Source organism: Homarus americanus, unplaced genomic scaffold (assembly GCF_018991925.1).
Source record: "Homarus americanus isolate GMGI-L3 unplaced genomic scaffold, GMGI_Hamer_2.0 scaffold51476, whole genome shotgun sequence".
Taxonomy (NCBI): Eukaryota; Metazoa; Arthropoda; class Malacostraca; order Decapoda; family Nephropidae; genus Homarus; species Homarus americanus.
Window position 1 is genome coordinate 6,527,745 of NW_024736148.1, and position 20,335 is coordinate 6,548,079.

Here is a 20,335-nt window from a genome sequence, read left to right on the forward strand (position 1 = left end):
GGATGCACATAAATTGTGAAATCTGCAAAGGAATAATATTATTTATAAGATATCCTTCATATAAAACAGCACATGAAAAATTTTATTGTTCTTAAAAGAATTCAATGTTTGTGTGGGAACATCCACCAGCCTCTACTTGCCGCTTATATCCTCCAAATTGTCCCAACCAACATTAAAGTAAGCCTTTAATATAACTAATCCAAGTAATTTATGTGTAGGAATGTATGGAAATCAAATTAAGCTAAAAAAAATCGGAAGTGGTCTAATTGAAGAGTGGTGAGGACTGCTCCATCTGGGATGGTGAATGACGCCCCTTATCAGAAATAATATCTACCCAATTTTCGTTATGAGCTCAATTAATAATCGTTCAACACTACCAAAATAAATATTGCATAAGTATGAATACTTAGTAGCCTAAATTTCATATTTTTAATAAGTCTACATATGCCAGGTATAAGGTGCCAGGTAGTTTCCCAGGCATGTTTCAATTGTGTATCAGTTTAACTACAATATGTTACTAATATGATAAATTTAGTGACATAAATTAATGTTTTTTTTTGTTTAATTCTCTTAGTGATCTCAAGAAAGAACTACCTTACTTTCTTGTGCAACATTTGGAATGGTGGTAATAATTGACTTTGCCACTGGCAGTGGTAGAGTCAAGTGCAGATATATTGGCTTAGTATGTCCATGATCCCAACAAAAATGAATAATGTCTTCCAAAATAAATGATATTGAAGGTATTATTATCTTTTCGGTCATCCAGGGAATTTTAGGGTTTTAAGTTGACCGATGTCTTTCAGTTAGGTTAAGTTAGGTAGGTTAGGTTAACATTTTGATGTAGAACATTAAAATTTTAAAGGGCTTATATTTTTTTTCTATGAATTTCTCCAAAAAAATGATCAAAGTTTTGGAATCATCTTAAAAATCTAACGAGAAAAAAAATTTGAGTGTGTTTTGCATATCAAACCAAACAAATCTTGAGTTTCCATTGGATTTTTTATTATTTTTTTAACAGACAAAGTTACCCACGATATGTAGGTGTTGGAAACTTATAAATATTAACCCTCATAATTAAATATGTTTCAGAGTTTGCAAATTTAACTAACACAATATTAATGCCTTGATTCTTACTTACAGGTGGAGATACAGCTGACTATTCACCTTTCACCAATACTGAAGAAATAAATTTTGGTATCATGATTGATGGGGAATTTTTCCGGTTCCTGGGAAGATTCTGGGATTTTCTACCTAACCTAACATCGGAATTGGTTCCCAGACTCGGAACAGAAAAATTTGGAAACTTTCCGTAAAATCCCCAAATTATTCATAGATAAGAAAAAATACAGTTTCTTGAATGTTCAGAAAATATGCCTTGAAGAAATCATAACATATGCCTTAATTAATTTGTTTTGGTTTTTATTTTACACTCTGCATATATACATGGATATTATGTATTAATATATTTGTGAAATTTGTGGATATTTTTTCCTTTAAAATGCTGCACTCTTGATCATCCATATATTGTAACATATCCTGCTTTTAATAAACACTATATTCTGACATAAGCATTATCATTGTATTCTTATCCTTATTATTATTACAGTTTATATTAAACATTAAAAAATGCAGAAATAATTTGCAATTAACATTGCAAACTGTCCATTAGTCCCTGTTCACCTAGCAGTAAAGTAGGTACCTGTTGTAAGTCGAAAGTTGCGAATTCGTATTCAGGGAAAGTTGCTGGAGCTTTCAATAACTTGATGACATAAACCACTGACTCTTTAGGCTTCTATGCCCTTAACTCATGAGACATAAAGGCAAGCATGAACTTAGCATGCTTCCCTGTTGGGCGCTGTAAACGCTTCTGCGCTTCACCTTACACAAGGATGTAGGGGAGTGCCCAATAAAAATAAATAAATAAATAAAAAATTGCAAACTGTATTGAGGATATTTTTAAACAATTTAATTATCATCTTGTTTTATGTTTAACATTTTTAGTCTCAGATTAGTTGGTGGAATTTCATGAATATACCTACTGTATATGGGTTCCATGACATTTGCTCACCAGATGAACCTAATCTAACCTAACCTAACATGTCTTCCTTTCCATTATAGTTGTGAGTATATGACTTGTAAACAAATGTCTACACACTAACTATATGAAGACTCTCTAGTGAGGATCCATGTACAGTATTTACATGGAATATTTTTCCAAATAAAAGACCATTTAAACAGCAGATACTTTTCTCCAACTGCTGGTTTAGTCCATGTCATTAACATATTGTATACATTTTTACTCCTGACATTGGGAAAGTGTTCATGTCTTGTTATCTTTCTTAGGGTATTTATTGCAAAACTATAATCAGGTGGAGACAAGTCGGAAACATTATCTCAAGGTTTCATATAATGTAGATAACTGGCCTTTATACTTGCATAATATGAAAGTAAAAAGTTTGGTACAAAGATATTTTCCTGTTTGATAGAAAACTAACAGTTATGGTGATATTTTTTCGAGATTTTATCCCAATTCATCTGTTTAGTGAGTTCATCACTGTCATAGCAAAATTATAATACCTAATACTGTATTTTGTTATATTCTACTGACTTCATCCACAGAACAGGCCATAGTTCTCTTTATTTACACTCACCTAACCCCAAGTTTGTGACAAACTTATTACTTTATTGTTAGATTTAATAAGGATGAAAAAGAATGGAACAGATATTACACTCTATTCCTGCGTTTTTATGGTTGTCACAGGCTTTATTTATTTATATTCAATGTAAGTGATCGTATTTCATTCCCAGAATTGGCTTATAATCCAAGAAAATAGGAAAATGAGGTGCACCCTAGCTTGGGATTCAAGTTTTTCATGCTTGTAAATCGTGTAGCTTTTGTAAATGTTCCGTGCCACTGACAACGTTTTGAGGGTGCAAGCATACCAACCTCCCAGTCTTCTGCCAGTTGGCACACCTGACTACACTACGATGCTGTAGTAACAACAAACGATGGTCGGGAACCACCAAGGCCCTTCTTAAAAATCACACAATTTTTCTTCCATTGTAATATGACCGCCAGGATACCATAGAGTGGTGTACACCATGGCAGTTCTTGCAATTGGCCCTAAGTACCATAGTATCAGTCTACATTGGAGCTCTGAGGTGGGAAGTTGCCTTCGGAACTCTGAAGGACGGCGGACTAATGTTGGCCCTTCCAGGCTCATTGCGAGATATGAGCCAGCATTGCTGGCAAACAGAGTTTGACGATGAACCAATCAGGTCGTTTTCATGACTCAACGGTGAGTAAAGAGTCAGTTTGGCTGACAACAGACAGACATTCAGGTCGAGCTAGCGGTGACTTTCCAGCCCGAATGGTGTGAGAGTAAGAAGCCCTGAGGAAGGGCCGACTAATGTTTGCCCCTCCAGGCTCATCGCGAGATATGAGCTAGCATTGCTGGCAAACTCAGTTTCGCGATGACCCAATCGGGTCGTTGTAATGAATCAACGCCGAGTAAAGAGTCAGCTTGGCTGAAAACAGACAGACATTCGGGTCGGGCTAGTGGTGAATTCCCAGCCCGAATGGTGTGCGAGTAAGAAGATCTAAGGAAAAAGACCTGAGGAAAATGACCTGAGGAAAGAAGACCTGAGGAAAGAAAAATTACATCAGCTCCGGCCGAAATAGCCGAAAGGCGAAGTGGCCAGTAATCTTCAAACAAGAAGAAGAGCCATAGTATGTGGAACCCTGTGATTGGTCCTGGTCGGGAGATGGAAAATCTGGTGTGCTCCAGAGTCAATTACTGAGTATAGGCTGTGAAGTCAACATCTGGTCTCTCTCTCCTAAACCATAGGTATTGAGTGTTAGTGTACTCTTACTGCTCCAGACCCTAGAGTTATTCTATTTTATGTGGTGATGATTAGGATTTAGTGATTATATATTATACTGCAGTGTGATGTTTAGGATTTAATGTTCATTTATTATTACTTGAGTTTTCTGATTTCTTTTGTTGTATATATTTTGTATAAAATTCCGTCATCAGCTTTAGTTACTTTTGTAAATAAATAGTAAGTTTGAACTTTTAAGGTAATTTCCCTTATTAAACAGGTTGAAGAATTTGTTATGGGAGGGGCGAGTTAAAAACTCGCTTTGTATCGTACTATGGGGGGGCCTTGACAGGGAGCTAATGACAAATTATCACGAGTTTTATACAAAATGGGTTTAGAATTGTGAATAGCGAGTTTTGCTGAAGTTTAACCGATTGTTTTCTCTCTATGCTTTGGCATTGCATGTAAATTGTGTAACGATGGAGTTTGAGCTAGAAACATTTGCTGAAAATCTTAGTGTAGTGTAGGAAGTTTGGGCTGAGATGGTTTACGGCTGCCCGAGCTGTGTCTTATGAGAAATAAATCGAATTAATATTACTGGAGCAGCTTAAGAGGGCAGTAAAATTGGATATTAGGGTATACTTGGAGGAGACAGAAGTAGTGTTTGACTCAGGCTGCTGCCTTATCTGAAAATTACTCGTTAACTTATCGAGGTTTTTTCCTGGTCCCAGGCTCATACTTTACCTAGTAGAGGGGTGACTCAGTGTAAGGGTGATACGTCTGGTGGAGTCTGATGGAGTCAGTGTGTCAGCCCAGCTCCATGTGGCCCTGTGGAAAGGACTGGAAGTGGTGCCTCGTCCATGTCTAGGTCTTCTGGAGTCTCTGGTGAGGAAGGACTAGTGTTACTATTGTCGACAGGTTGGTCATATTAGACGACATTGTCCCAGGTTATCATTAAAGCAGGATAAAGGGAAGCAAAATGTGATGACTTGTAGTCCTGTGGTGGGTATCCCCAGAAATAGCATTGAGAAAAGGTTAACAGATTTGTTTGAACCTTTTGTGTTTAAAGGATCAATTGGTATTGGAGTTGACTGTGAGAGTACTCCTGTGCGTGTGTTGAGGGATACTGCATCTGTCTGTAGTTTGGTACTGAGTAGTTCCTGTTCTGAAGAAGGTTTTGACAGGGGAGAGTATTCTCTAGTAGGGAGTTAACCGTGAACAACCGATTCCCCTTTGTAGGTTATACCTGAAGACTGACCTTGTGAGCGAGTTTGTCACTGTAGGGGTGAAGGATACTCTGCCTAAGAAAGGAGTGTCGTTCGTGATAGGAAATGACATTGCTGGTAAGAAGGTTGTACCAGAACCTATAGTGACGGAGAAGCCTGTGTTTGCTAGAGACACTGGGGAATTAGAGAAGAGAATTCCGGGTTTGTTTCCTTCCTGAGCTATTACTAGGAGTCAAACGAGTATGCAGAGAATACAGGTGATTTGGTTGAAGTTGAGGGTACTCATAGTTCCGAAACTTGCAGCCTATTAGAAGGTGGTGTCGACTTAGGAGGATTGTTCAAGAATAGCTCGAGTGACGGTTTTGGGGAGTCGCATGAAGAGGTTGCGCCGCCTGATGTCACTAGTCCTGATCTCGCAAAAGATCCTTTGGTGATGGAAAATGTGCCAGTGGACAGGGATATGTTGGTTGAAGCTCAACAAGATGACCCAAAATTAACGACGTTGCTACTAAGAGCATTTGATGTTAAGGATTCACATCAAACCCCTGTTTGTTACTCTGTTGATGAGGGAGCTCTTATGCATAAGTTCAGACCTGATGATGTTGTAATGGGCCCCTGTCTCATCAACAGAACAGATTATATAAATGGGTGAATACATTTGATATTATATTCAGATTCACCACCCTGTAACTTTCCACTGTCTATGAGTAATACATGAGTTGAACACGTGAAAGCTTTCCCAAGAGGGAGAAGCCCATATGTCAGCATCTAGTGCGCACCAGGTGACGCTCTAAGATCAGTCACTCACATCAACTAATATCGAACGGACGTGATCAACGTTTATATTCATAAACACCGTCCTCTTTCTCGTTCACTCATAAATAGTGGAACTTACGGTTGATCTATACTCAGGAATTATAGACATAATCCTTTTATAATAAAACAAGGAACTTCAATTGGGTTTCGTTACTAAAACCCCAATATCTAATATATGTGAACAACCCGGTTAATTGGGGGAATAACCGACGGATTCAATGTTTCTGGAGATGAAACATGGGAAGAAGTGTAGTTCTGTCTTGTTACCGGAAGGATATCTTGAGCTTAGCATATGATTTTGTTGGAGGGCATCTAGAGGTTAACAAGACTTAAAAGAAAATTATACCTAACTTCTTTTGGCCTGGGCTAAGGAAGGATGTATCTGATTACTGTAAAACTTGCCATGTGTGCCAGGTATCTGGAAAACCATATCCATTCCAATTATAGATGGGCTCCTCAGTAAAGTAATCATTGATGTAGTTGACCTTTGCCAAGAACGAAAAAGGAGAATCATTTCTTAACAGTTATGTGCTCTGCTACAAGATATCCTGAAGTATTCCCGTTAAGAAGAATTACTGCCTAAGTTGTTGTTGCTGCTTTAACCAGGTTTTTCACCCAGTATGGTGTGCCTCGCAGTGTTCAATCTGATCAAGGGACGAACTTTACCTCTAAAGTGTTCAAACAAGTGATGCAGGAGTTGGGAATTAAGCAGTATCTTGCCACAGCTTGCCACCCAGAGAGTCAAGGGGTCTTGGAGTGCATTTTATATTGTATGCTATCCGTTCCTGTCCCCAGGGATCGCTAGGATTTAGTACTTTTTCTTTAGTGTATGGACATGCTGTTAGAGGACCTCTGGAGGTCCTGAAAGAAACATGGATAAGAAATAATGTGAAAATGCCTTTAACTCAATATGTAAAGAGATTTAGACAACGTCTGAGAAAAGCTTACAAGGTGGCCCAAGAAAACTTAGTAGAGACCCAAAGACAAATGAAGGGCAAGTATGATATAAAAACTCAACAACGGAGTATTGAGCCTGGTGACTGTTCTTGTTTACCTGCCTCTGTATGCCAAGCCATTTCAAGAAAAGTTTCAGGGAACTTTTGTAATAGCTAGGAAAATTTATGATATTATGTAATACGTACTCCTAGTAGAAGAAAGAAAGAAAGAACGGTTCATATTAATCTAATTAAACCGTACTTTTATAGAGCTCAGCATAGTGTTCCTTTGAATGTGAATGTTAATGATAGTCCTACTGAAGACCAAGCGCTTAAAATTATAGAACCAAATTTGTGTAATAGTGGTATCCTGAATAATCCTCTAATGAAGTTCTCCCACCTCTCGCAGTCAGGAGTGGATGACTTGTGCAATCTGCTTAAATAATTTCCTCAGATATTTGGAGACGTGCCGAAGCCGTGCAAAGGAGTGGAGTATGATATTGAACTGGTGGACGATGCTCGTCCATTAAGCAGTCTCCTTATAGATTGAGTCCTCATCTGAAGGCGCTCATGAGGAAGGAGGTAGACTACTTACTACAGCATGGACTGGTGGAGCCAAGCGACTGTGAGTTTTCGTCCCCTATTTTGTTGGTGTCCAAGCCTGACTCCTGCAAAAGGTTGTGCACTGATTATCGCAAAGTCAATGCGATCACCCGGACGGACTCGTATCCTCTACCCAGGATTGATGACCTCATCGACGACATCGGAGACGCCAAGTACATCACCACCCTTGACTTGCTGAAGGGGTATTACTAGGTGCCTCTGACTTGCAGGGCTAAGAAGATATCTGCCTTTGTGACACCGGATGGTCTATATCAATATCGTGTGATGTTGTTTGGCCTGAAAAATGCACCTGCAACATTCCAGCGATTAATGAACACAGTGGTAGAGGGGCTTCAGACTAGGGTGACAATAAAAAGTGAAAGTTTTTATTTTTAGATGGCCATTTGTCCAATACTGCGTACCCATGAAAAAAGAACACAGGCGAAATCCTGGGTCATTTGGACAATATTTAGAGGTGGCTCAAGCCATTTGAAGTTAATACTACTGAAATTATTATTGATTTTTTCTAATTTCTTTATTTATGAACCGATTACTATGAAACTTTGCAGGTATATGTAGAATGCAAATTCAAACTAAAGTTGTTCCTAACATTTTTTCTAAAAATGAGTAATGAGTATTTTGGCTGGTGCAGCTATTGGCAATGCAGAGGGGAGGGAGAGGCGGGTGTCAGTCGGGGTAGGGGGAAGAGGTTGTGTGCCAGTGTCTGACTGGTACAGTAGCATCAGTTGTGTCTGAGACGTGACGGTGGGTGTGTGTGCGTCGCTCTTGTTGCAGTATTACGGTTAGTACCATTGTCTTTGTCTAAAATCAATGCATCAATTTAGGTATATAACACTTAAAAAACTTTATACAAGTGATCTTGCATGCCGTATGCTTTATGGGTGCTGTTGTTTGCATAACAGTAACAACATAAGTTACATAAATGTTTTTGTTTGTTTCAGGTTCAATGGAGAGTACACGTTCAAAAACTGAAGTTTGGCTCATTGGTCAACACATAACCGAAATCACGGGTGAACAACTTCCTTCATGAGGAGATGTTCTACGTCTGTTTTTCCACGGTCACAATGAACATAAGAAAACAGTGAATGATTCTGCGAGTGAAGTTGCAGCATCGGTTATTAGTTTCTGGAATAAAGCACGGATTCCTACCATAACTGAGAAGAGTATTGGACGAAAGGTAGTGGATCTTTTTTTAATGTGGAAGGGACTTAAGAAAAACTGCACTCGCACTACAGACACACAACGTAAGAAAGAGGAAACTTTTTGTGATGAGTTAGAGGACCTCTTCGATGTTGCCCACCCCAAGGCAATGCAGCTCTTGACCATCAAAGAAGACCGAGCATTCCTGGCAGCGCAACGAGAAAAAGGGAGAAGAGGTGTAATGGCAGGAGTAGACAAAAAGATTGCTTGTTCCATCAAGCGTCGGGAAGAAAGCAAGAGTAAGCAATCTCTACAACAGAATCAAGCCAGTTCTGCTCTTGAATATGATGAGTTGGGTTCTTCGTCTGAAACAGAATCACAATCAAGCTAGCAATCAGGTGTCTCGATGGAGCTCTACCCAAGTTTAATCTCCGACGGCCCGGAGCACTTCACCGAGCACGGTGGATGGCTAAGCTCATTTATGTCATGAAGATCCTGATTTTTGCTAATCAGTTTAAACTAACTGCTCGTGAGACATTAGGCTTGAAACAATTCACATTCTTTGTGCTAGAGGTGTATGTCAGTGCATGGTTCACGGCCTCCGTTCCATCCTCCGCTCCTGCTAATGATTTGCGGCTCCTCCAAGACCTGTCAGAGTACCACGACGTCAAAATATCAAGAACATGTCTCACAGTCTTCGGTCGTCACCTGTGGTACCTCAGTGAAGGCTTGGTGGGTCTTGCACTCTTCGATCCACAAGTTAATGCAACAATGAAGACAAACATAGTTCGGGCAATCGTTGAGAGGAAGGCGACCGAGGATTCACCAAAACGTGCTGCTCTTCCTGCCACATCTTCCCTTCCCACAAAGCAGCTCTCAGACTTTGCTTCTAGAGGATCAAACTTTCTATTTGAAAGTCTCAAAATGAAGACTTCTTTTTTGTCCAAGGAACCTGACACATGGTCTGATGATGAAGACTTCAAAACTGGCGTCGCAGTTGTGGGTGGTCTCAGAGTCATCAACGACACTGCAGAGAGAGGGATTGCCTTGATACAGGCATTCAACAGCAAGATCACGAAGAGTGAAGACCAGCGTCAACATCTGCTGCAGGTTGTTGAAGAGCAGAGGCGGTCACAACCAGGGACATCAAAACAGGACCTTACAAGCAAAAAGCGAAAACAATGAATGGGTTGTCCACACCTCTCCCACCCATTGATGTAAGCGTGTTCACTGCAGTTTCATTTTAAAAAGGAATTAATCATTTATATGTACAGTGTACACATAAACTTGCTCAATATGTAAATTTTAAAATAAACCTGCATATTATGAATATTCGTATTTTTTGCCAAAAGGATAAAACTTCAATTGACTTGAGCTACCTCTAAATATTGTCCAAATGACCCAGGATTTCGCCTGTGTTCTTTTTTCATGGGTACGCAGTATTGGACCAATGGCCATTCCATTTAATCAATTTTAGAAATTCACCCCTATGCACTATTGTCACCCTAGGCTTCACACTGTGCGATTCTACATCGATGATCTAATCCTTTTTTCAAACACTTGGGAGGAACATATTAAGTGCCTGAGATAGCTATTCCAATGACTGGCATACTACCACCTAACTGTAAATTTGGCAAAGAGTGAATTTGGTCATGCCCAGGTAACATATTGAGGGCATGTGGTTGGCTTTGGAAAAGTGTCGCCTGTAGCAACCAAGGTGGAACCTATCAATGAGTTTCCTGTCCCTACCAACCGACAAGAAGTCATGAGGTTTCTAGGAATCGCTGGCTTCTACAGAAAATTTTGCCCTCACTTTGCTTGTGTCGCAGCGCCCCTTAACAGATTTAGTGAGTCTAAAGGAACCATTTGATTGGACGACAGAGTTGCCAGTTGGCATTCAGGTGAATATGCCATTTCCTGTCAACACCTCCAGTGTTGAAAGCTCCAGAAATCTACCCACCATTGAGTCTTATGGTTGATGCGAGTGATATGGGGGTTGGAGCAGTGCTGATGCAATATGATAAAGATAAAGTTTTGCATCCAGTGTTACTTTTCAAGAAAAATGAAAGGTTATCAAAGAGAGTATGCGACCATAGAAAAGGAAGCTGGCTAACAGTCAGCCTGGGGTATAACTGGCCGGTCTTAGTAACATAGTTTGTGGAGCCGTGTGATTGGTCATGGTCGGGAGGTGGAAAATCTGGTGAGCTCCAGAGTCAGTTACTGAATATAGGTTGTGAAGTCAACAACTGAACCATAATCATCGAGTGTTAGTGTACTCTTATTGCTCCGGACCCCAGAGTGTTTCTATTTTATATGGTGATGATTAGGATTTAGTGATTATATATTATCGTCTGATGGTTAGGATTTAATGTTCATTTATTATTACTTGAGTTTTCTGATTTCTTTTGTTGTATATATTTTGTATAAAATTCCGTCATCATCTTTAAATACTTTTGTAAATAAATAGTAAGTTTGAATTTTTTAAGTAATTTACCTTACTAAACAGGTTGAAGAATTTGTTATGGGAGGGGCTGGTTAAAAACTCGCTTTGTATCTTAACAACATGAATGATATATATTTTTTTTAGTAATATGCTGATAAACTATGAAAACTTAAATAAAACTTGAAATCAAGTATGACTACACACGTCAACAATGGTTATTGAAAACTGAGAAACAATCGGAATCACTGTCATGTTTACTCGAACAGTTGGCCGTAAAATTTCTAAGGAAGAAAACCAGGAAAAATACGTAATTTAGGATTCCTGGACAGAACCACAGCCAGGCATTTCATGAACGGTCCCCCCCCCCTTATTTCTTTTTGGGGGGAGTAAAAAAAAATCACTTGTTTGGCTACTGACATCTCTATTTGAAAAATATCATCGACTTTTTCTCTACTTAGCAGGTGGATAAGAAAAAAAAAGAGATTCATTTAATAGGAGAAGAACTGATCCGGGAGGAAATGTAAAGAGTTACTTCAACGGAGGACCAGATAGGGAGAGTACTGGAGAAGGAGGTAAATGGGAGAAAGTAAAGTAGTACAGTCCAGCAGGCAAACCCTAGATATATGCTGAACCCGAATTTGTCGTCCAGACAATGTTTTTTGACTAATTATACATAATTTGAGGGTGCTGAATCCAAATCTGCCGGGTGCCACTTTGTCACCCTTGGGAAAAATGAGATATTCAAGATGGTATCCAAGATGGCCGCCGAATACTTAAAGTTTGATATTTCAACCCCTAAGCATCATAAAACAGCTATATTTTGGTGAATTTTTTTGTTTTTCAGGGTCAAGGAATGTAATAAAGGTAGTTTGAAATCTGTTTCTGGAATATAAAGACGGAATTAAAGTGGCGTCCAAAATAGCTGCCGTAAATATCTGGTTTTCTTTTTAAACTTCAAAGCAACACATAATGGCATTATTTTGCTCGCTGATATTATTTAAATTGAAAGTAATATTATTCTTCTTCCTCTTCTATTATAGCCTATATAATAATTTAGCAAAAATCTGATATGTGTATGTATATTCTGTATGCTGTATTTATATTATGTATGTATATTATGTATGTGCTCCATTTATATGCATTATTTATTCAGCCTAGCTAGTAGCGTGTGGCAATATATTTAAGATGTCCCACATACCTAATTAATGTGTCTGGCGACGTATGGAAGCTGTTAATGTATCACTTGCCATACGTCGCCTATAGAGCAGTTGACCCACGGACAGAGTAAGGAGCGCTACTCCCCTTGTGTACATATGTCTTATCCAGTAAATTGAACCTACAACTATACAGGTGTTTGTGTTCGCTCCTGTATATAGAACTTATTACCCAGAACACGAACATGGCGCAGTGAGTACTTTTACTGGATAATTACGAGTGACAGTGTAAACTGTGCGGGAAGCCGGCTTATGACTCCTCTGTGTCAACCAACCGCCGTCTCCTCGAAGAATTTTGAGCAACTTTGAGCAGTGTCAGAGACAGTGATTTTCTGTGCAGTGTTTAGTGCATTGTGTGTTTCGTGCCATAAATGTGTGACCTTGTTCTAAAGGATTCCCAAGGTACACGGCATGTTCTGGGCATTTGTAAGGAGTAACGTTTTTCACATCCTCCTCTCGTCATGCCTCGAGGGTAACTGACGCTCCTCGTCGTCTCCACACCCCCTCACAGCTCGAGGAGATGCTCTCGCCCGCCCAGCACACACACACACACACACTCACTGACCGCGGCGATTCCCTGTTGTTGTTGTTGTTGAGATTGTTGGACACTAGTCCGACACGGGCCTTTGCCTATAGGCGGCCCGTTTGGTGGTTCCGGCTGGAGCTCCAGGAGCAGCCAGAACGGATTGGGATTGGAGGTGGTCCCACCTGCAGATTGGAAGGATACTGCAGGTTGCAAGTGTGAGGGGACCCCCGATCAGTGGACGCTTACCACCAACCCCCACTCTTGGACGTGGTCAGTTTCGGAGTGGCGCGCCCCCCAAACTGGGGTCCGCACTTGCTGGGAGAGGATACTTTCTAAGCTATCTGGGTGGTGGGTATCGTGTGATGATCCGGAGTAGGTGGTGAATGTGGTCTGTTTGGGCCTTTCGGGTTAGAGTGGCCGCTGGTGTTGTGTGTGTTTCTTGGGAGATTTGAGTTCTGTTTCGGAGGCTTTGTGTGACCTCGCAGTCGAGGAGATAGTGTTCAAGTGGGTTGGCTGCTGGCTCCTGACAGTAGGTACATTCCATGACGTCATTTCCGATCATCTGCCAGGAGCACTTGTACCCTAGTCGTAGTCGATGAAGGCTGACTTGGGTTTGTCTTGGAGTTTTCTTGTCAGCGAAAGGTGGTTCCCCTTTTGTGGCCGCCAGGTACCATTTGGCTGATTGGGAACCAGCTTTGAATGCGTGAAGGAAGCTCTTTTTGATGTGGAGCTTGCTAGTCTTTCTGAGGTGATTCTTGATCTGTTGCACGCTTGCTGGAACTTGGATGTGTACGCTACTGGAACGTGTAGCTGCCTTGGTTGCTTCGTCTGCCAAGTCGTTTCCTCCGATCCCTACATGACTGGGAATCCAGTGTAAGACGACTGGGCGGTTTTGGCTTTGGAATTCCTGTAGCTGTGCGAGGATCGAGGTAATGATGTGGACGTTGTCTCTTGGTTGATTGTGTTGCAGCGCCTGCATGGCCGATTTCGAGTCCGTGTGAATTATGATGGACTTGTTGTGTTGTGTAGCAGCGTGTTGTAGGGCCTTTGAGATTGCTACCAGCTCTGTTTGTAGGGTGGAGCAGTCATTGGAAAGTCTCCATCGGAGGGTCTGACCTTGGGTGTAGAAGGCCGCTCCGGATCTATGATGTTTTGGGTCCACCGAGCCGTCTGTGAAGTATGATGCTGCATCAGCCGGTGTCTCGGTGGCTATGGCTTCGAGAGTTATTTTTTTGAGGTCCTCCTTCTGGAGGTTGGCTTTACTATCGCCTAGGTCGGTAATTTTGAATGTGGCTGGTGGAGGGCTCCATGGTGGAGGAACAACGTAACCATTGTCTCGTGTGTCTTGGTTGTTCTTGACGAGTGTTTCTGCTTGCAGGTGTCGGATGACCTCGCTTGCCTCGTGCGACCAGGTGGCCCCTCGCACTCTGTGGTCGAGGTGGAGGGAGGCACTGATTCGAATTTTGGCAACTGTGGGCTTGTCTGATCTACAGATTTTGGCAAGGAGACCGGCTGTCACCTGCTTGACTCGTACTGCCAGGGGTGGTAGTTCGGTTTCCATTTGCAAATTGCAAATTCTGGTCCACATGGGTGCTCCGAGCATGGTCCTGAGAGCATTATTTTGGATGACTTCTAGCTTAGCTATTTGGTCTTCTCTCAGTCCAAAGAGTGCTGGAGCACTGTAATCTACCAGCGATCTGATGGCGGCCGTGTAGTAGGCTTTGAGTACATGAAGGTTTGCTCCTGCGGATTTGCTGGTGAGCGACCTCATTATATTGTGTCTGCTCTTCGTCCTGTGCCTGAGATACTCGAGTTGCGGCTTGAAGGTGAGTTTCTGGTCAAACCAGATTCCAAGACACTGGTGGGTGTTGGTCCAGACTACCGGCGTATTTTGTATGGAGAGCGTCTTGTCTGGTGTGTCTGTGCAGATGGCCATCGCTTTCGACTTGGCTGGATTTATCTTGAGTCCAAGTCTGTTGCACTCCTCTTCTATAAGTTGGAGTGCGTGTTGCGTGTTGGCTAGTCTGTTTGATCCTCTTACTATAAGCTGTAAGTCGTCTGCATAGCATAGGCGATTCCCTTATATATATTTTATATATATATAATCTACTTATCTGTGTATTTAATTAATTTTTTGTCTGAGATATTGTTGATACGACGGGCTGACCGGTCAACACTGATTTAGACACAGTACACAGATGAAGTAGTTATGTCTCGTGCCTTGTGCAGTCGTGGAGCCAGTGCCCGGATGAGTCAGTCGGATGATAGCTCCATAGAGATGGATGACCAGGCTGACCATGACGCTCCAGCTCCAACAACATCGCGCAGCCCTTCACCTCGACATTCAGCGTTGTCTCCAGAGATAATTGCTTTAATGAAGTTTATGAGAGATGAAAGGTGCGAGGATGAAGCTAACAGACGTGTGGCAGACGAACGCAGAAGACAAGCAGAGGCAGAGAGAGACCACCAACGGAGATTGAAAGACAGTGCATGGTTTGAAGCTTTGATATCTCGCCTCACTGTTAACTAAGCCCCTGGCTCTAACACTGCCTCAGTACTGACTGCTTCAGATACCTCATCACTGCTCTCTTCACGCCCACCAGCCCCACCTAAAGCAGCAGCTCAAACACCGCCCATCTTGAAGCCTGATGTGACTTTCCAGACTTTTCGTGAATGGCGGCGACGGTGGACTGATTATTCTACAATGGTGGATCCAGAGTTTGTCACAGCCTAAACAACTCATCCAGCTGTGTATGTGCCTGTCCTTGGAAACTCAGCGTGTCTTAGAACATACGTTGCAGGTACCTCCGACCTCTTCGTTGTCTGTAAAGGAGGTACTGGACATTCTACAACGGCACATCAAAGGACAGCGGAATGAAGCTCTGCGCAGGAGGGAATTGTTTAGCTGCAGGCAGATGGAGGGTGAGACTTTTGACGTTTTTTATGTACGACTCAAGAGAGCCTCGGAAAAGGTAGATATATGCCTAGGCCACCACCAGCAGTGCGAGGAGACCCAGTTGAAGCAGGTGACCCTGATGGGTGTTAAGGACGAGGAGCTTGTCCAACGCCTCACCTCCCTCGACTCTTCCTCTTCTCTTAAGGATGTTTTGACGATATGTCGCTCCTATGAGGCTGCCAGGTGTGCCACCTCTGCCATCCGAGCTCCCCCTACAGTTGTATGCGCTGTGTCCCGGTACAAGAAGGACAAGAAGTCTGCTTCTACGCCTTCGCCCACCATGTCCACGCCCGGTTCATTTTGTAACAACTGTGGTAAGCAGCACGGAACACAGGTGTGTCCAGCTGCAGAGTCTACATGCAACAGTTGTGACCGTAAGGGCCACTGGTCACTCACAGTACGGTGCCCAGCTAAGTACGTCCAGTGCAATGTGTGCGGTCGTCTGGGCCACAATGACAAGTGTTGCCCTACCAGCAAACCCAAGGGACAGCGTCGGCGGAAGCTTCAGCGCCCTTCTACCAGTAAGGGCCGCCCACAGTCTTCCAATCAGAAGCATGACGACCCTGGACAACGCTCGAGCCATATTAGGAATGTGTGCTCCCCCCCGCGTCCCAGGACCAAAGTCCCCCAGTACATCAGTGTCATCGTGACCTACAGCAGTATGTCATCCCGTCTTCAGATGTTGCCCGACACCGGCGCTGATGCTACAGTCATCGGTCCCCAGCATTTGCAATACTTGGGGCTCTCTCCAAGTGATCTAGGACCGCCCCCCAAGGATCTCCGCTTTACGGCAGATGGTTCACAGATGGCCCCAGTGCTAGGTTCACTCCAAGCACAAGTCACCTTTGGCAACAGGTCGTGTCAAGCCTGGATTGATGTGCATAACGGTGTCCCAACTCCTTTGCTGTCCTACAGACATTTTCAAAAGTTGGCCATCATCTCCCAGGACTTCCCCAAACCTATTCTCGAGGTAAAACACGCCAACAGGGTACAAAAAGGGAGCAGCAACGACCCTGCTGCCGCCCTACCCCTGCCTCTTGCCAGTGACACCTCTCCTTCGGATGCTCGGAGGTACTTCCTGAAGGAATTCAGCGACGTTCTGGTTACCAAGTCCGCTTTGGAATCCAAGCCTCTCAAGAAGATGGTAAGTCCCCCCATGAGGATCCACTTGAGGGACGACGCGAAGCCCTTCGCTATTTACACCCCTCGACTGGTCCCCCTGGCCTTCCGCGAGGAGGTCAAAAACGAGCTGGACTCCATGGTCGCCCAAGAAATTATTGCACCAGCCGGTGATGACCCGTCTCCATGGTGTCACCCTATGGTAGTCGTCGCAAAACCCAAAGGTGGTGTTCGGATCACCACTGACCTCTCCAAGCTCAACAGTCAGGTGTCTCGTCCTGCGTACCCTTCTCCCACGCCCTTTGCAGCTATATGCAGTGTGAACCCGAAGGCGCGCTTCTTCACGACGATGGACGCCCTGTGTGGATACTGGCAGATAGAGCTTGCCGAAGAAGACCGACCACTTACAACTTTCATCACCCCGCATGGACGTTACAGTTATTGCCGTGGCCCCATGGGATTCGCCGCTACAGGAGACGCTTTCTGTCTTCGAGGTGACATGGCTCTACAAGGTTTGGCAAACTGCATGAAAGTGGTCGACGACATACTCGTATACGATGAGGATTACATGGATCACCTCTGCCGTATCTACGAGGTACTCAACAGGTGCCGGAAGCACGGCATCACCCTAAATGCCGACAAGTTTGTTCTGGCCAGCTCTTCAGTGGACTTTTGTGGGTACACCCTCTCAGGGAATGGTATCGCAGCTGACCCGGAAAAGGTCCACGCCATCACGGATTTTCCCACCCCTGCTAACCTCACCGACTTGAGGTCCTTCATCGGTCTCGTCAACCAGTTAGCAGAGTTTTCGCCGGACATCTCCGCAGCTGCCCAACTACTTCACCCCCTGATGAGCCCCAAGAGGACATTACAGAAGCGTGTCAAGGAAGTAGCTCTGAATGCCAAGGGGGATCCATTGTATGATCCATCGTTTTGCACTGGCGTCGAAAACCCTCCCTGATGAACTTTGCAAGATCCTGGAGGCAGTGGTCAAATGTGACAACTTTGTGAAAGCTGGAGATCTGAAATGTCGCTTTTTCCAGAACCTTTGTAGAGACTTGGATTCAGAGCATGAAGCCCTCCTCTTTTACTCCAAAGTGCGCTGGCTTTCCAAGGCAATGTTGTGAATCAAGTGTTTGAACTTCGGGGAGAGCTTAGGTTGTTCCAGGAAGTGCAAGGGAAAGATGAGCTATTAAGTCACTTCAATGAGGTGTTGTGGGAGCAACGTCTTGCATATTTAGCAGATATATTTGAGCAGCTAAACAGGCTGAATCTCAAGCTGCAGGGCAAGGACAGAAATGTGTTTCACCTCATGGATTGCCTTCGTGCCTTTCTTGCCAAGCTCCAGAATTGGCAAAGGAAAGTCAATGCCGGAAATGTTGCCATGTTTGAGAATCTTTCAACTGTTCTTGATGAGAATGAAGATCATCTGCTTGATCCATCACTCAAAACTGAAATCACTCAGCACCTGAAAATCTTGGAGAGTGAGCTCTAAAGTATTTCCCAGAATTCGAGGAGGTAAGATGGGAAATTGGTGAGGAATCCTTTCTCTGGCACTCTTGATATTGCTACTATTCCCAATGATGTTCAGGACGAATTTCTTGATCTCAAGAATGATTCTGCTGCCAAAGATCCTTATGAAGAAAGATCTCTAACTGTATTCTGGTGCTCAAAATATCAGTCATATCCAAAAGTTAGCGAGATTGCACTTCGAGTCCTCTTGCCTTTTTCAACTACCTATTTATGCGAATCTGGTTTCTCCACCCTTCTACATATAAAGAGTAAAAGCCGGAACCGACTGGATGTGGACCCAAGAATGACATGTGCATTGTCAGTGACACAACCTTGGATCAGTCACCTGACTGAAAGGAAACAATGTCAGCCTTCCCATTGAGCTGTGACAACATATGCAGAGGTCATATGAACTTTTTCCCAACCAAATTCAAGTTTGCTGTGAGGCTTGTCTAGTAGTCACTCTAGTCTCGTGCTTTTTATTTTTCAACATTATTTGTGGGGGGGTTTGGGAGAAAAATGAAGGAGGCCACGAGGATGTTGAAAATTCCTCAAGGGGGGGAATGGAGTGAAAAAGGTACACCTATGGCCAAGCATGGGTTTTCTTCATGACTCAACATGTGACTGAAATTTTGGCAAGCTGCTTCTTGAATAAAATTTTTAAATCTTATGATTGTTAAATTTTCCTGACATGCCATTTTCAAATAAAAAAATTTATTGAATTTTTATTTATCTGACTTTACTATTATATGTTTTATTTTATGTTTTTATTTTCATTAATATACGAGTATTTAGACAAAGCCGACTGTCAGATCGCGACGTCAACCTCTGTGAACCGAATCAGACTAGCAGAGACGTCCAATGGCTCAGTGTCTTTTGAACGTTGTTGTGTGATATTTGCTTTTTAACAGATGTGGGCCGTGTGTGTGGCTTAAATTTTTGTTGTTGCTTTATATCATAAACTATTGCCGGTAAAGTGTTCAATATTCCTAAAAAAAAAAAATAATAATAAGAACAAAACACTTCATAAATTATTTCAGTCCCATCCGTACAGACTCCACAACAATTTTCCCAGCTGATCCTGTCAGCTGTGAAGAAAGAAGGCAGCTTTTCCATCACATCTAAAGCTGTTGTGGTGGTCTCAAGCTGTGTACAGAACAGATATTCCTCCTTGATGTCACACAAGAAAATATACCGAACAAACACGAGTAGCTGTGCACAAGAACTCACGTCCGTTGATTCATCCAGCTATATTGCAAACATACCAGTTGGAGATAATTTGATCTCCTGTATTACCTTTTCCTTTATGTCATCTGACATTTAATTAATTCTCCGTTTCACTGTATCGTTTGACAAGGAAATTTGTTGAATTTTACGTTCACTTGCCTCTCCAAGAACCCGTTTGACCATTTTTAAAGCGCATGGCTTAATTAAAGTTTCACCAATTGTATGGGGCTTCTTTTGCTTTGCTATTTCGAGGGAAACCTCGTATGATGCCTCAACTACACTTACGGTCTGTTGTTGGAAAGCACCACTCTCGTCCAGTTTTCCCAAACTCCGTTCATGGCGCCTGAAGAAATCGGTGTCTCTCTCCGCATACTGTGGATGGATCGTCATCAGATGATGCTTCAGCTTACTAGGCCTCATAGAATCGTTCCCCAGCACTTTGAAGCATAGCACACACTGAGGTTTCTCAATGCCATCAGCAAGGATTGATGTAAATCCGTAATTAATGTATGCATCGATGTACTTCCGCTTCTTAGCAACACTAGTAGCCATCACAAATCTAGAGAAAATGAAGAAGACAGAATGTCAGAACAGACAAACAGACAAGTGATAAAGATTAAAGAATGATGAAGAAGGACAGATAAATAGGACAAGAGTTAGAATGGCAAACACACACACACACACACACACACACACACACACACACATTCACATACATAACACGCCCATGCACACATACAGTCATACACAAACATGCACACAGGTAAACATTCAC

The 20,335-nt window shown here is 42.7% G+C and overlaps 2 protein-coding genes across 2 annotated transcripts; one reads left to right on the top strand and one right to left on the bottom strand.

The window, feature by feature from the left end:
* The first annotated feature begins 17,671 nt into the window (after positions 1-17,671).
* Positions 17,672-18,316, top strand: LOC121871994 (protein FAM200A-like). The gene is made up of 2 exons (XM_042374615.1): positions 17,672-17,739; positions 17,920-18,316. Exons 1-2 carry the CDS (start codon positions 17,672-17,674, stop codon positions 18,314-18,316), a joined length of 465 nt encoding a protein of 154 aa, XP_042230549.1.
* A 1,337-nt stretch (positions 18,317-19,653) lies between these two features.
* On the bottom strand, positions 19,654-20,112 carry LOC121871995 (zinc finger BED domain-containing protein 5-like). The gene has a single exon (XM_042374616.1). It carries the CDS (start codon positions 20,110-20,112, stop codon positions 19,654-19,656), a length of 459 nt encoding a protein of 152 aa, XP_042230550.1.
* Between the last annotated feature and the right edge of the window lie 223 nt (positions 20,113-20,335).

Excerpts from the sequence above, each read along its gene's own strand:
- LOC121871994 (XM_042374615.1), top strand. The coding sequence starts at position 17,672 with ATGAGCCCCAAGAGGACATTACAGAAGCGTGTCAAGGAAGTAGCTCTG. Across the intron at positions 17,740-17,919 it reads AATGCCAAGGGGGATCCATT|TGCGCTGGCTTTCCAAGGCA; the intron begins GTATGATCCATC and ends TTTACTCCAAAG.
- LOC121871995 (XM_042374616.1), bottom strand. The coding sequence starts at position 20,112 with ATGGCTACTAGTGTTGCTAAGAAGCGGAAGTACATCGATGCATACATT.